This window comes from Mustelus asterias, unplaced genomic scaffold (assembly GCF_964213995.1).
Source record: "Mustelus asterias unplaced genomic scaffold, sMusAst1.hap1.1 HAP1_SCAFFOLD_880, whole genome shotgun sequence".
NCBI classification, from domain to species: Eukaryota; Metazoa; Chordata; class Chondrichthyes; order Carcharhiniformes; family Triakidae; genus Mustelus; species Mustelus asterias.
This window is the reverse complement of record NW_027590826.1, coordinates 93,161-109,657: the sequence shown is the minus strand read 5'-3', so window position 1 is coordinate 109,657 and position 16,497 is coordinate 93,161. Positions and strand designations below refer to the sequence as shown.

Here is a 16,497-nt window from a genome sequence, read left to right as displayed (position 1 = left end):
GGTCCTTAATTATGCTGGCTGCTTTGCCGAGGCAGCGGGAAGTGTAGACAGAGTCAATGGATGGGAGGCTGGTTTGCGTGATGGACTGGGCTACATTCACGACCTTTTGTAGTTCCTTGCGGTCTTGGGCAGAGCAGGAGCCCCATACCAAGCTGTGATACAACCAGAAAGAATGCTTTCTATGGTGCATCTGTAAAAGTTGGCGAGAGTTGTAGCTGACATGCCAAATTACCTTAGTCCTCTGAGAAAGTAGAGGCATTGGTGGGGCTTTCTTAACTATAGTGTCGGCATGGGGGACCAGGACAGGTTGTTGGTGATCTGGATGCCTAAAAACCTGAAGCTCTCGACCCTTTCTACTTCGTCCCCGTTGATGTAGACAGGGGCATGTTCTCCTTTACGCTTCCTGAAGTCGATGACAATCTCCTTCGTTTTGTAGACATTGAGGTAGAGATTATTGTTGCTGCACCAGTTCACCAGGCTTGTGACAGCACGGGGTGCCTTAGCTTCCCAGGAGGAGAGATGGAAGAGTGAATATGCTATTGTGGTAGAGGATTGAGGAGAAGACAGACGTTTCTGTGGCCATACGTGTGACTCCAGGATAGTATATTGCCTCCCTGGTGCCAGAGTCCAGGATGTCACAGAACAGCTGCAGAACACTCTTTGGGGCAAAGTCAAATCGCCAGATCCCATGGTGCACAGGGTGGTTGGAGCCCAGAATGACGGACATCCTGAAGGGAGGTGGAGGCAGCTTTGAGTGGAGTGTTCGAAAGAGAATTGGATTGCATTCTGAAACGAGCGAATGTGCAATGTCACAGGAATAAGGCGGGGAAGTGGGGACGGTCGGACACTCCTTCAGTCAGCCAGTGCTGCCTCGATGGACAAATGGCCTCTTTCAGCACGGTAAAGATTCTGTGATCCTGCCAATTGCTCGCCCAGAAGCAAATGTGCCAAAGCGAAGCTAACTCTCCATTCCCATTGACCTGAGTTCATGAGGTATTTCCACTGAGTACATTCACAGGCTGTGTGAAACGGAGAGATGATGCGAGAAAATGTTTGCTTACCGGAGAGGAGGGAATCCTGCATTGGTGGATAAAGCGAATTAGTCATTGTAAATGTAGCAGCCAACATTGCCAATGTTCACACCTGCAAACAAGAAAAATAGTTCTGCTCAAATAAAGCATCAGAGAGAGCAATGGTGGACGAGGCGGGAGAACAAAGAACAAAGAACAATACAGCACAGGAACAGGCCCTTCGGCCCTCCAAGCCCGCGCCGCTCCCCGGTCCAGGATTGAATCCTGAATCCAGGATCCCCGCCCAATTTTCCAGCCTATCTACATACCAATATCCTATCCACCGAGCTGTCCCTCACAGCTACGATGCTTTGTTCATCACAACCTATTAACTCACCCCCACCCCCCCATTCCAGACCATGTGATCTCCAGGGAGAGGCGAAAACCCAGAGTGAAAAACCCCAGGGCCAATATGGGGAAGAAAATCTGGGAAATTCCTCTCCGACCCCCTGAGGCGATCGAAACGAGTCCAGGAGATCACAATGGCCCTGATCGGAAAATGCTTCCCAACCCTAGTCATTTCCACTTCCACGAACACCATATGAATTCCCTGCCCCCGAGACAGGTTCCCAACTATCCGCAGTCTCGCTCTGTACTGGCACCAGCAAGATGATCATAGAATGAAGCCTTGAAACGAGAAACAAGGAACAATTAGCCTGCGCCGCTCCCTGGTCCAAACTAGACCACTCTTTTGTATCCCTCCATTCCCACTCCGTTCATATAGCTGTCTAGATAAGTCTTAAACGTTCCCAGTGTGTCCGCCTCCACCACCTTGCCCGGCAACCCATTCCAGGCCCCCACCACCCTCTGTGTAAAATATGTCCTTCTGATATCTGTGTTAAACCTCCCCCCCTTCACCTTGAACCTATGACCCCTCGTGAACGTCACCACCGACCCGGGGAAAAGCTTCCCACCGTTCACCCTATCTATGCCTTTCATAATTTTATACACCTCTATCAAGTCTCCCCTCATCCTCCGTCTTTCCAAGGAGAACAACCCCAGTTTCCCCAATCTCTCCTCGTAACCAAGCCCCTCCATACCAGGCAACATCCTGGTAAACCTCCTCTGTACTCTCTCCAAAGCCTCCACGTCCTTCTGGTAGTGTGGCGACCAGAACTGGACGCAGTATTCCAAATGCGGCCGAACCAACGTTCTATACATCTGCAACATCAGACCCCAACTCTTATACTCTATGCCCCGTCCTATAAAGGCAAGCATGCCATATGCCTTCTTCACCACCTTCTCCACCTGTGACGTCACCTTCAAAGATCTGTGGACTTGCACACCCAGGTCCCTCTGCGTCTCTACACCCGGAGGCGCACAGAGAGACAAAGAGAGCCTGCAGAGCTCATCGCGGTGGTTAATGGGCACAGTCTCTGAGTGCAGTATGATGAATAGAGTCATAGAGTCATAGAGGTTTACAGCATGGAAACAGGCCCTTCAGCTTGTCCATGCTGCCCTTTTTTTTTAAACCCCTAAGCTAATCCCAATTGCCCGCATTTGGCCCATATCCCTCTATACCCATCATACCCATGTAACTATCTAAATGCTTTTTTTAAAAAAAAATTGTACCCGCCTCTACTACTACAAAGATGAGTGGGAAAGCAAATTGCGTGGAGGACACAGAGTCTGCAGAGAGATTTGGATAGGCTAAGTGAGTGGGCGAGGATCTGGCAGATGGAGTATAACGTTGGTAAGTGTGAGGTTATCCGCTTTGGAAGGAATAATAGTAAAATGGACTATTATTTAAACGGTGAAAAATTACATCATGCGACTGTGCAGAGGGACCTGGGGGTCCTTGTGCATGAATCGCAAAAACTCAGTCTGCAGGTGCAGCAGGTGATCAAGAAGGTAAATGGAATGTTGGCCTTTATCACGAGAGGGATGGAGTATAAAAGCAGGGAGGTCTTGCTGCAACTGTACAGGGTACTGGTGAGGCCGCATCTAGAGTACTGTGTACAATTTTGGTCCCCTTATTTAAGAAAGGATATATTAGCTTAGGAGGGGGTACAGAGAAGGTTCACCAGGTTAATTCCGGAGATGAGTGGGTTAGCTTATGAGGGGAGATTGAGTAGACTGGGCCTGTACTCATTGGAGTTTAGAAGGTTGAGGGGAGATCTTATAGAGACATATAAGATAATGAAGGGGTTAGACAGGGTAGAAGCAGCGAGGTTATTTCCACTTACAATGGAAACAAGAACGAGGGGGCATAGCCTCAAAATACGGGGGAGTCAATTTAGAACAGAGTTGAGGAAGAACTTCTTCTCCCAGAGGGTAGTGAATCTTTGGAATTCTCTGCCCAATGAAGCAGTGGAGGCTACCTCCTTAAATGTGTTTAAGTCACAGATGGATAGATTTTTAACCATTAAGGGAATTAAGGGTTATGGGGAGCGGGCGGGTAAGTGGAACTGAACCCACTATCAGATCAGCCATGATCTTATTGAATGGTGGAGCAGGCTTGAGGGGCTAGATGGCCTACTCCTGCTCCTATTTCTTATGTTCTTATGTTCTTACCTCTGGCTGATCTGTGCCCCTCATTATTTTATAGACCTCTATAAGATCACCCCCTCAGCCTCCTACGCTCCAGAGAAAAAAGTCCCAGTCTATCCAGCCTCTCCTTATAGCTCAAACCATCAAGTCCCGGTAGCATCTTAGTAAATCTCTTCTGCACACTTTCTAGTTTAATAATATCCTTTCTACAATAGGGTGACCAGAACTGTACACAGTATTCCAAATGTGGCCTTACCAATGTCTTGTACAACTTCAACAAGACGTCCCAACTCCTGTATTCAATGTTCTGACCGATGAAACCAAGCATGCCGAATGCCTTCTTCACCACTCTGCCCACCTGTGACTCCACTTTCAAGGAGCTATGAACATGTACCCCGAGATCTCTTTGTCCTGTAACTCTCCCCAACGCCTTACCATTAACTGAGTAAGTCCTGCCTTAGTTCAATCTACCAAAATGCATCACCTTGCATTTGTCTAAATTAAACTCCATCTGCCATTCGTCAGCCCACTGGCCCAATTGATCAAGATCCTGTTGCAATCGGAGATAACTTTCTTCACTGTCCACTATGCCACCAATCTTGGTATCATCTGCAAACTTACTAACCATGCCGCCTATATTCTCATCCAAATCATTAATATAAATGACAAATAACAGCGGACCCAGCACTGATCCCTGAGGCACACCGCTGGTCACAGGCCTCCAGTTTGAAAAACAAGGGCAGCATGGTAGCACAGTGGTTAGCACTGCTGCTTCACAGCTCCAGGGACCTGGGTTCGATTCCCGGCTTGAGTCACTGTCTGTGTGGAGTTTGCACATTCTCCTCGTGTCTGCGTGGGTTTCCTCCGGGTGCTCCGGTTTCCTCCCACAGTCCAAAGATGTGCGGGTTAGGTTGATTGGCCATGCTAAAATTGCCCCTTAGTGTCCTAAGATGCGTAGGTTAGAGGGATTAGTGGGCAAAATATATAGGGATATGGGGGTAGGGCTTGGGTGGGATTGTGGTCGGTGCAGACTCGATGGGTCGAATGGCCTCTTTCTGTACTGTAGGGTTTCTATGATTTCTATGAACCCTCTACAACCACCCTCTGGCTTCTGTCAAGAAGTCATGATGTGGAGATGCCGGCGTTGGACTGGGGTAAGCACAGTAAGAAGTCTGTTGGACTTTAACTTGGTGTTGTGAGACTTCTTACTGTTCTGTCAAGAAGCCAATTTTGTATCCATTTAGATACCTCACCCTGGATCCCGTGAGATTTAACCTTATGCAACAACCTACCATGCGGTACCTTGTCAAAGGCCTTGCTAAAGTCCATGTAGACAACATCAACTGCACTGCCCTCATCTACCTTCTTGGTTACCCCTTCAAAAAACTCAATCAAATTTGTGAGACATGATTTTCCACTTACAAAGCCATGCTGACTGTCCCTAATCAGTCTGAGTGCAGTGTGATGATGGTTAATGGGCACAGTCTGAGTGCAGGGTGATGATGGTTAATGGGCACAGTTTGAGTGCGGGGTGATGATGGTTAATGGGCACAGTTTGAGTGCGGGGTGATGATGGTTAATGGGCACAGTCTGAGTGCAGGGTGATGGTTAATGGGCACAGCTTTAGTGCAGGGTGATGGGTAATGGGCACAGTCTGAGTGCGGGGTGATGGGTAATGGGCACAGTCTGAGTGTGGGGTGATGGGTAATGGGCACAGTCTGAGTGCAGGGTGATGGGTAATGGGCACAGTCTGAGTGCAGTGTGATGGTTAATGGGCACAGTCTGAGTGCAGGGTGATGATGGTTAATGGGCACAGTCTGAGTGTGGGGTGATGGGTAATGGGCACAGTCTGAGTACAGTGTGATGGTTAATGGGCACAGTCTGAGTGAGGGTGATGATGGTTAATGGGCACAGTCTGAGTGCGGGGTGATGGTTAATGGGCACAGTCTGAGTGCAGGGTGATGATGGTTAATGGGCACAGTCTGAGTGCAGGGTGATGGTTAATGGGCACAGTCTGAGTACAGGGTGATGGATGGTTAATGGGCACAGTCTGAGTACAGTGTGATGGTTAATGGGCACAGTCTGAGTGCAGGGTGATGATGGTTAATGGGCACAGTTTTAGTGCAGGGTGATGGTTAATGGGCACAGTCTGAGTGTGGGGTGATGGGTAATGGGCACAGTCTGAGTGCGGGGTGATGGGTAATGGGCACAGTCTGAGTGTGGGGTGATGGGTAATGGGCACAGTCTGAGTGTGGGGTGATGGGTAATGGGCACAGTCTGAGTGTGGGGTGATGGTTAATGGGCACAGTCTGAGTGTGGGGTGATGGGTAATGGGCACAGTCTGAGTGCAGGGTAATGGGTAATGGGCACAGTCTGAGTGCAGGGTGATGATGGTTAATGGGCACAGTCTGAGTGTGGGGTGATGGGTAATGGGCACAGTCTGAGTGCAGGGTGATGGGTAATGGGCACAGTCTGAGTGCAGGGTGATGATGGTTAATGGGCACAGTCTGAGTGTGGGGTGATGGGTAATGGGCACAGTCTGAGTGTGGGGTGATGGGTAATGGGCACAGTCTGAGTGTGGGGTGATGGGTAATGGGCACAGTCTTTGAGTGCAGTGTGATGGTTAATGGGCACAGTCTGAGTGTGGGGTGATGGGTAATGGGCACAGTCTGAGTGTGGGGTGATGGGTAATGGGCACAGTCTGAGTGCAGGGTGATGGGTAATGGGCACAGTCTGAGTGCAGGGTAATGGGTAATGGGCACAGTCTGAGTGTGGGGTGATGGGTAATGGGCACAGTCTGAGTGTGGGGTGATGGGTAATGGGCACAGTCTGAGTGTGGGGTGATGGGTAATGGGCACAGTCTGAGTGCAGGGTGATGGGTAATGGGCACAGTCTGAGTGCAGGGTAATGGGTAATGGGCACAGTCTGAGTGTGGGGTGATGGGTAATGGGCACAGTCTGAGTGTGGGGTGATGGGTAATGGGCACAGTCTGAGTGTGGGGTGATGGGTAATGGGCACAGTCTGAGTGCAGTGTGATGGTTAATGGGCACAGTCTGAGTGTGGGGTGATGGGTAATGGGCACAGTCTGAGTGCAGGGTGATGGGTAATGGGCACAGTCTGAGTGTGGGGTGATGGGTAATGGGCACAGTCTGAGTGTGGGGTGATGGGTAATGGGCACAGTCTGAGTGCAGGGTGATGGGTAATGGGCACAGTCTGAGTGTGGGGTGATGGGTAATGGGCACAGTCTGAGTGCAGGGTGATGGGTAATGGGCACAGTCTGAGTGCAGGGTAATGGGTAATGGGCACAGTCTGAGTGTGGGGTGATGGGTAATGGGCACAGTCTGAGTGTGGGGTGATGGGTAATGGGCACAGTCTGAGTGTGGGGTGATGGGTAATGGGCACAGTCTGAGTGCAGTGTGATGGTTAATGGGCACAGTCTGAGTGTGGGGTGATGGGTAATGGGCACAGTCTGAGTGCAGGGTGATGGGTAATGGGCACAGTCTGAGTGTGGGGTGATGGGTAATGGGCACAGTCTGAGTGTGGGGTGATGGGTAATGGGCACAGTCTGAGTGCAGGGTGATGGGTAATGGGCACAGTCTGAGTGTGGGGTGATGGGTAATGGGCACAGTCTCTGAGTGCCCTGGGATGTCTGGAATGTCGATGTACCATGTTAGTAACTGAACAATAATAGCCAATAATACGCAGAGAAAAACTCCCGTTAGAATCGCACATCGCTTTTTTACAAATTAATAGAAAGATGATTCATCTTTACCTTTGGGTCCGAACAAAATTCCATAGCAGGGAATTTGGCAATAGGGCTTCCCCTCATGCTGTCGGGAATAAAGTAGATCATTCTGGTTAAAGCTGTGTACAGTTAACGGAATTCCACCAACAACCTCCTCCTCTGACTCGCAAAACTTCCCAATCTAACAACAACTGTACAAAAGCTTCAATGTTTCTCTTTTTCAACAAATCCCAACTTGTATCCCTCCGAACGAGTTAGTTTTTCATTCCCTGGGCTTTCCCTGGAGTCATGATGTGGAGATGCCGGCGTTGGACTGGGGTAAACACAGTAAGAAGTGTAACAACACCGGGTTAAAGTCCAACAGGTTTATTTGGTAGCAAAAGCCACACAAGCTTTCAGAGCCTTAAGCTCCTTCTTCAGGTGAGTGGGAATTCTGTTCACAAACAGGGCATATAAAGACACAGACTCAATTTACAGAATAATGGTTGGAATGGGAATACTTACAACGAATCAAGTCTTAAAGGTACAAACAACGTGAGTGGAGAGAGCATCAAGACAGGTTAAAGAGATGTGTATTGTCTCCAGACAGAACAGCCAGTGAGACTCTGCAAGTCCAGGAGGCAAGCTGTGGGGATTACAGATAGTGTGACATGAACCCAATATCCCGGTTGAGGCCATCCTCATGTGTGCGGAACTTGGCTATCAGTTTCTGCTCAGCGACTCTGCGCTGTCGTGTGTCGCGAAGGCCGCCTTGGAGAATGCTTACCCGAATATCAGAGACCGAATGCCCGTGACCGCTGAAGTGCTCCCCAACAGGAAGAGAACAGTCTTGCCTGGTGATTGTCGAGCGGTGTTCATTCATCCGTTGTCGCAGCGTCTGCATGGTTTCCCCAATGTACCATGCCTCGGGACATCCTTTCCTGCAGCGTATCAGGTAGACAACATTGGCCGAGTTGCGAGTGTATGTACCGTGTACCTGGTGGATAGTGTTCTCACATGAGATGATGGCATCTGTGTCGATGATCCGGCACGTCTTGCAGAGGTTGCTGTGGCAGGGTTGTGTGGTGTCATGGTCACTGTTCTCCTGAAGGTTGGGTAGTTTGCTGCGGACAATGGTCTGTTTGAGGTTGTGCGATTGTTTGAAGGCAAGAAGTGGGGGTGTGGGGATGGCCTTGGCGAGATGTTCGTCTTCATCAATGACATGTTGAAGGCTCCGGAGGAGATGCTGTAGCTTCTCTGCTCCGGGGAAGTACTGGACAACGAAGGGTACTCTGTCTACTGTGTCCCGTGTTTGTCTTCTGAGGAGGTCGATGCGGTTTTTTGGTGTGGCGCGTCGGAACTGTCGATCGATGAGTCGAGCACCATATCCTGTTCTTATGAGGGCATCTTTCAGCGTCTGGAGATGTCTGTTGCGATCCTCCCCATCCGAGCAGATCCTGTGGATACGGAGGGCTTGTCCGTAGGGGATGGCTTCTTTAACGTGTTTAGGGTGGAAGCTGGAGAAGTTTCCAAAGGAAGAAAATGTCATCGATGTATCTAGTGTTTAGCATCAGTTGAAGGTCCTGTGCGGTGAAGAAGTCTTGTTCGAACCTGTGCATGAAGATGTTGGCATATTGAGGTGCGAATTTGGTCCCCATGGCTGTTCCGTGTGTCTGGATGAAGAACTGGTTGTTGAAGGTGAAGACATTGTGGTCCAGGATGAAGCGGATGAGTTGTAAAATTGCATCTGGAAACTGGCAGTTTCATCCTGGACCACAATGTCTTCACCTTCAACAACCAGTTCTTCATCCAGACACACGGAACAGCCATGGGGACCAAATTCGCACCTCAATATGCCAACATCTTCATGCACAGGTTCGAACAAGACTTCTTCACCGCACAGGACCTTCAACCGATGCTATACACTAGATACAGCGATGATATTTTCTTCCTTTGGAGTCATGGTGAGCAATCACTGAAACAACTCTATGATGACATCAACAAGTTCCATCCCACCATCAGACTCACCATGGACTACTCTCCGGAATCGGTTGCATTCTTCGACACGCGCATCTCCATTAAGGACGGTCACCTCAGCACCTCACTGTACCGCAAGCCCACGGATAACCTCACGATGCTCCACTTCTCCAGCTTCCACCCTAAACACGTTAAAGAAGCCATTCCCTACGGACAAGCCCTCCGTATACACAGGATCTGCTCGGATGAGGAGGATCGCAACAGACACCTCCAGACGCTGAAAGATGCCCTCATAAGAACAGGATATGGCGCTCGACTCATCGATCGACAGTTCCGACGCGCCACAGTGAAAAACCGCACCGACCTCCTCAGAAGACAAACACGGGACACAGTGGACAGAGTACCCTTCGTCGTCCAGTACTTCCCCGGAGCGGAGAAGCTATGGCATCTCCTCTGGAGCCTTCCTCATGTCATTGATGAAGACGAACATCTCGCCAAGGCCATCCCCACACCCCCACTTCTTGCCTTCAAACAACCGCACAACCTCAAACAGACCATTGTCCACAGCAAACTACCCAGGCTTCCACGACACCACACAACCCTGCCACAGCAACCTCTGCAAGACGTGCCGGATCATCGACACAGATGCCATCATCTCACGTGAGAACACCATCCACCAGGTACACGGTACATACTCTTGCAACTCGGCCAACGTTGTCTACCTGATACGCTGCAGGAAAGGATGTCCCGAGGCATGGTACATTGGGGAAACTATGCAGACGCTGCGACAACGGATGAATGAACACCGCTCGACAATCACCAGGCAAGACTGTTCTCTTCCTGTTGGGGAGCACTTCAGCGGTCACGGGCATTCGGCCTCTGATATTCGGGTAAGCGTTCTCCAAGGCGGCCTTCACGACACACGACAGTGCAGAGTCGCTGAGCAGAAACTGATAGCCAAGTTCCGCACACATGAGGACGGCCTAAACCGGGATATTGGGTTCATGTCACACTATCTGTCATCCCCACAGCCTGCCTGGACCTGCAGAGTTTCACTGGCTGTCTTGTCTGGAGACAATACACATTTTTTTAACCTGTCTTGATGCTCTCTCCACTCACATTGTTTGTTTCTTAAAGACTTGATTAGCTGTAAGTATTCACATTCCAACCATTATTCCATAAATTGAGTTTGTGTCTTTATATGCCCTGTTTGTGAACAGAATTCCCACTCACCTGAAGAAGGAGCTTAAGGCTCCGAAAGCTTGTGTGGCTTTTGCTACCAAATAAACCTGTTGGACTTTAACCAGGTGTTTGTTAAACTTCTTACTGTGTTTTCCCAGGAGTAGCAGGTTCAGCACCTTGCTTGTCAGAGTTTGTAATGAGTGGCTCCCTCTCCCTCAAAGCCTATTCTGCATCTACAAGGCACTGAGTGCTCTCATACTCCCAACTCTCCAAATGATGCAGCTCCAATAACACTCAGCAATAAGCAGCCCATTTGATTGGCACTGCAGCCATTGGGCTCATGATCCACTCCCCCCAATATCAATGGGTTGTGCCTGCAGTCTGTACCATCTACAAGGTGCATCTCAGCAGCTTCCTCCTTGAAACATCCACAACTGAGAAAGGCAAGGCACGAGATGCAGAGCAACACCATCAGCTGCACAGTTAATCAATCTATCATCAAGCAAGACATCTGGATAGAAATTGTCCCATTGGAAAGACGCAGCATGGGTTCATGAAGGGCAGGTCATGTTTGACTAATTTGGTGGAATTCTTTGAGAACATTACATGTGCAGTGGACAATGGGGAACCTGTGGATGTGGTGTATCTGGATTTCCAGAAGGCATTTGACAAGGTGCCGCACCAAAGACTGCTCCATAAGATAAAGGTGTGCGGTGTTATGGGTAATGTATGAGCATGGATAGAGGATTGGTTAACTAACAGAAAGCAAAGAGTGGGGGTAAATGGGTGTTTTTCTGGTTGGCGATCAGTGACTAGTGGTGTGCCTCAGGGATCAGTGTTGGGACCGCAATTGTTTACGATTTACATAGATGATTTGGAGTTGGGGACCAAGTGCAGTGTGTCAAAATTCACAGATGACACTAAGATGGGTGGCAGAGCAAAGTGTCCAGAGGACACTGAAAGTCTGCAAATTGATATAGATAGTCTAAGTGAGTGGGCGAGGGTCTGGCAGATGGAGTACAATGTTGGTACGTAGAACATAGAACAGTACAGCGCAGTACAGGCCCTTCGGCCCTCGATGTTGTGCCGAACCTTTTCCGAAACCAAGATCAAGCTCTCCCACTCCCTATCATTCTAGTGTGCTCCATGTGCCTATCCAATAACCGCTTGAAAGTTCCTAAAGTGTCCGACTCCACTATCACTGCAGGCAGTCCATTCCACACCCCAACCACTCTCTGCGTAAAGAACCTACCTCATACATCCCTCCTATATCTTCCACCACAAACCTTATAGTTATGCCCCCTAGTAACAGCTACATCCACCCGAGGAAATAGTCTCTGAACGTCCACTCTATCTATCCCCCTCACCATCTTATAAACCTCGATTAAGTCGCCTCTCAACCTCCTCCGCTCTAAAGAGAAAAGCCCGAGCTCCCTCAACCTTTCCTCATAAGACCTACCCTCCAAACCAGGCAGCATCCTGGTAAATCTCCTCTGCACTCTTTCCAATGCTTCCACATCCTTTTTATAGTGAGGTGACCAGAACTGCACACAATATTCCAAATGTGGTCTCAGCAAGGTCCTGTACAGTTGCAGCATAACCCCACGGCTCTTAAACTCAAACCCCCTGTTAATAAACGCTAACACACTATAGGCCTTCTTCACAGCTCTATCCACTTGAGTGGCAACCTTCAGAGATCTGTGGATATGAACCCCAAGATCTCTCTGTTCCTCCACATTCCTCAGAATCCTAAATGAGAGGTCATCCATTTTGGTAGGAATAACAGCAAAATGGACTATTATTTAAATGGTAAAAAATTGCAGCATGCTGCTGTGCAGAGGGACCTGGGTGTCCTTGTGCAGGAATCTCAAGGAGTTGGTTTGCAGGTGCAGCAGGTAATTAAGAAGGCAAATGGAATTTTGTCCTTCATTGCTAGAGGGATGGAGTTTAAAAACAGCGAGGTTATGTTGCAGCTGTATAAGGTGCTGGTGAGGCCACACCTGGAGCACTGTGTACAGTTTTAGTCTCCTTACTTGAGAAAGGATATACTGGCACTGGAGGGGGTGCAGAGGAGATTCACTAGGTTGATTCCGGAGTTGAGAGGGTTGGCTTATGAGGAGAGACTGAGTAGACTGGGGCTATACTCATTGGAATTCAGAAGAATGAGGGGAGATCTTATAGAAACATATAAGATTATGAAGGGAAAAGATAAGATAGAAGCAGGGAAGTTGTTTCCACTGGCAGGTGAAACTAGAACTAGGGGGCATAGCCTCAAAATAAGGGGAAGCAGATTTAGGACTGAGTTGAGGAGGAACTTCTTCACACAAAGGGTTGTGAATCTGTGGAATTCCCTGCCCAGTTGAGGCGACCTCATTGAATGTTTTTAAGGAAAGGATAGATAAATTTTTGAACAGTAAAGGAATTAAGGGTTATGGGGAGCGGGCGGGTAAGTGGAGCTGAGTCCAGGTAAAGATCAGCCATGATCTTATTGAATGGCGGGGCAGGCTCGAGGGGCTAGATGGCCGACTCCTGCTCCTAGTTCTTATGTTCTTCTAGCAACACCATCAGCTGCAAGTTCCCCTACAAGTTACACATTGTCCTGACTTGGAAATACATTGCCAATCCTTCATCATCACTGGCTGACTGGAATTCTGGACCTAACAGCACTAAATCTTAATCACATTGACTGCAGCAGTTCAAGAAGGCAGTTGACTGCCACCTTTGCAAGGGCAATTGGGGCCTTACCAGCAACAACCAAGTCTTAACAACAAAGGTTAAATATCCCAGGATTTCCCCAAAGGGAGAATTGCAGGTACAGACCTGGAGCTCTCTGCTACATGGTGATCCCTCAAACACCCCCTTCACATTCCTCTGCTCGCTAATTGTACTGCATTATGGAACAATTCTTCATCCTCCACATGGGCTGATGGAGAAAGTACTGCCCAAGCTGCTTGCAAGTCTTAGCTTTGCTCAATATTCCATCTGAACCTGTTGAGTGTTAAGATTGGCCCTCACAGCTCCACTCACTCTATGTAGGGTAGGTGTGAGTGTACTGGTCCCCCACATATCCCACACAGGAGCCGAGGGACGTACCTCAGCATGGTTCCCAGCGATCAATGTCTTTCGGCATCGTTCACACCGCAGGCAAGGCCGGTGCCAATTCCGCCCAAGGGATGTCACTTTTTCTGCTGGAGAGTGAAAGTAACAATTTATTCACAACCGCTGCTGAGAGAGAGCAGGCAATCAGGCTTTTACATCACTCGCCACACTCTAAATTCAGGGCACCATTTCAAAATGTGTGCATGAGATGATGATTGGAAAGCACTGTCAACCGTGGTGAGGATGGTGTGGACGGAGAAAGAATGGCTACAACAATGATTTCACAACAAAAGTGACAATAGTGGCTTTAAAATGGCTATTCTGGCTGAGAGTGAAGCATGCTGGGAATTTTGGTCAATTTATAGATTAAAACCAGTTGCACGTGGTTAAGAGGCTTTGCTTTGGGAGCTGTGATCTAAAGCTTCCTGGGTTGGTGGAGTTGAAGGAGAGTGCGCAGCCTCGGCACGGGCTGGACAGTAAGATAGCACCCGTTCCTTTCAAAGACTTCAACTGTGTGGGTAAGGTTTACTCAGGTAGAGCAGGGGAAGTACAACAAAGAACAACAAAGAACAGTACAGCACAGGAAACAGGCCCTTCGGCCCTCCAAGCCTGTGCCGCTCCTTGGTCCAACTAGACCAATCGTTTGTATCCCTCCATTCCCAGGCTGCTCATGTGACTATCCAGCTAAGTCTTAAACGATGTCAGCGTGCCTGCCTCCACCACCCTACTTGGCAGCGCATTCCAGGCCCCCACCACCCACTGTGTAAAAAACAGCCCTCTAATATCTGAGTTATACCTCGCCCCTCTCACCTTGAGCCCGTGACCCCTCGTGAACGTCACTTCTGATCTGGGAAAAAGCTTCCCACCGTTCACCCTATCTATCTCCTTCATAATCTTGTACACCTCTATTAGATCTCCCCTCATTCTCCGTCTTTCCAGGGAGAACAACCCCAGTTTACCCAATCTCTCCTCATAGCTAAGACCCTCCATACCAGGCAACATCCTGGTAAACCTTCTCTGCACTCTCTCTAACGCCTCCACGTCCTTCTGGTAGTGCGGCGACCAGAACTGGACGCAGTACTCCAAATGTGGCCTAACCAGTGTTCTATACAGCTGCATCATCAGACTCCAGCTTTTATACTCTATACCCCGTCCTATAAAGGCAAGCATACCATATGCCTTCTTCACCACCTTCTCCACCTGTGTTGCCACCTTCAAGGATTTGTGGACTTGCACACCTAGGTCCCTCTGTGTTTCTATACTCCTGATGACTCTGCCATTTATTGTATAACTCCTCCCTACATTAGTTCTTCCAAAATGCATCACTTCGCATTTATCCGGATTAAACTCCATCTGCCACCTCTCCGCCCAATTTTCCTATCCTATCTATATCCTGCTGTATTGCCCGACAATGCTCTTCGCTATCCGCAAGTCCAGCCATCTTCGTGTCATCCGCAAACTTGCTGATTACACCAGTTACACCTTCTTCCAAATCATTTGCATATATCACAAACAGCAGAGGTCCCAGTACAGAGCCCTGCGGAACACCACTGGTCACAGACCTCCAGCCGGAAAAAGACCCTTCGACTACTACCCTCTGTCTCCTATGGCCAAGCCAGTTCTCCACCCATCTAGCCACTTCTCCTTGTATCCCATGAGCCTTAACCTTCTTAACCAACCTGCCATGTGGGACTAAGTATATAAAGAAATTAAAATATTGAGAGATAGAGAAAATATTGAGAGCTAACATGTCTCTAATAGTAAGAGATGAAAATCTTTGCACTACTTCTGAAATATTGCCTGAGAGAGTGGCAATGTGTGAAATTAATGTTGAGAGGAGTAGTGTTCCCCTCTGCTGTTGTGCCGAGCTTCATCTGAAACCAAGATCAAGCTATCCGACTCCCTATCATCCTGGTGTGCTCCATGTGCTTATCCAATAACCGCTTAAATGTTCCTAAAGTGTCTGACTCCACTTGGGGCGGCATGGTGGCACAGTGGTTAGCACTGCTGCTTCACAGCTCCAGGGACCCGGGTTCGATTCCCGGCTTGGGTCACTGTCTGTGTGGAGTTTGCACATTCTCCCCGTGTCTGCGTGGGTTTCCTACGGGTGCTCAGGTTTCCTCCCACAGTCCAAAGATGTCCGGGTTAAGTTGATTGGCTATGCTAAAAATTGCCCTTAGTGTCCTGAGATGCGTGGATTAGTGGGTACATATGTGGGGATATGGGGGTAGGGTCTGGGTGGGATTGTGGTTGGTGCAGATTCGATGGGCCGAATGGCCTCTTTCTGTACTGTAGGGTTTCTATGACTTTCTATGACTATCACTGCAGGCAGTCCATTCCACATCCCAACCACTCTCTGCGTAAAGAACCTACCTCTGATATCCTTCCTGTATCTCCCACCATGAACCCTATAGTTATGCCCCCATGTAATAGCTCCATCCACCCGAGGAAATAGTCTTTGAACGGTCACTCTATCTATCCCCTTCATCATTTTATAAACCTCTATTAAGTCTCCCCTCAGCCTCCTCTGCTCCAGAGAGAACAGCCCTAGCTCCCTCAATCTTTCCTCATAAGACCTACCCTCCAAACCAGGCAGCATCCTGGTAAATCTCCTCTGCACTCTTTCCAGCGCTTCCACATCCTTCTTATAGTGAGGTGACCAGAACTGCACACAATATTCCAAATGTGGTCTCACCAAGGTCCTGTACAGTTGCAGCATAACCCCACGGCTCTTAAACTCCAACCCCCTGTTAATAAAAACTAACACACTATAGGCCTTCTTCACAGCTCTATCCACTTGACTGGCAACCTTTAGAGATCTGTGGATATGGACCCCAAGATCTCTCTGTTCCTCCACAGTCTTCAGAACCCTACCTTTGACCCTGTAATCCACATTTAAATTAGTCCTACCAAAATGAATCACCTCACATTTATCAGAGTTAAACTCCATTTGCC

At 48.8% G+C, this 16,497-nt stretch overlaps 1 protein-coding gene across 1 annotated transcript in view; it reads right to left on the bottom strand.

The window, feature by feature from the left end:
- Nucleotides 1-1,061: 1,061 nt before the first annotated feature.
- The window catches only part of LOC144487565 (cysteine-rich protein 3-like), an 85,961-nt gene continuing 70,525 nt past the window's right edge, over nucleotides 1,062-16,497 (bottom strand). Inside the window, exons 5-7 of the mRNA XM_078205648.1 lie at nucleotides 13,537-13,631; nucleotides 7,333-7,390; nucleotides 1,062-1,143 (exon numbers count right to left, since the gene is read on the bottom strand). Of these exons, the coding sequence (XP_078061774.1) occupies nucleotides 1,100-1,143; nucleotides 7,333-7,390; nucleotides 13,537-13,631 (197 nt within the window). The 3' untranslated portion in view covers nucleotides 1,062-1,099. The remainder of the gene's footprint in view (nucleotides 1,144-7,332; nucleotides 7,391-13,536; nucleotides 13,632-16,497) is intronic.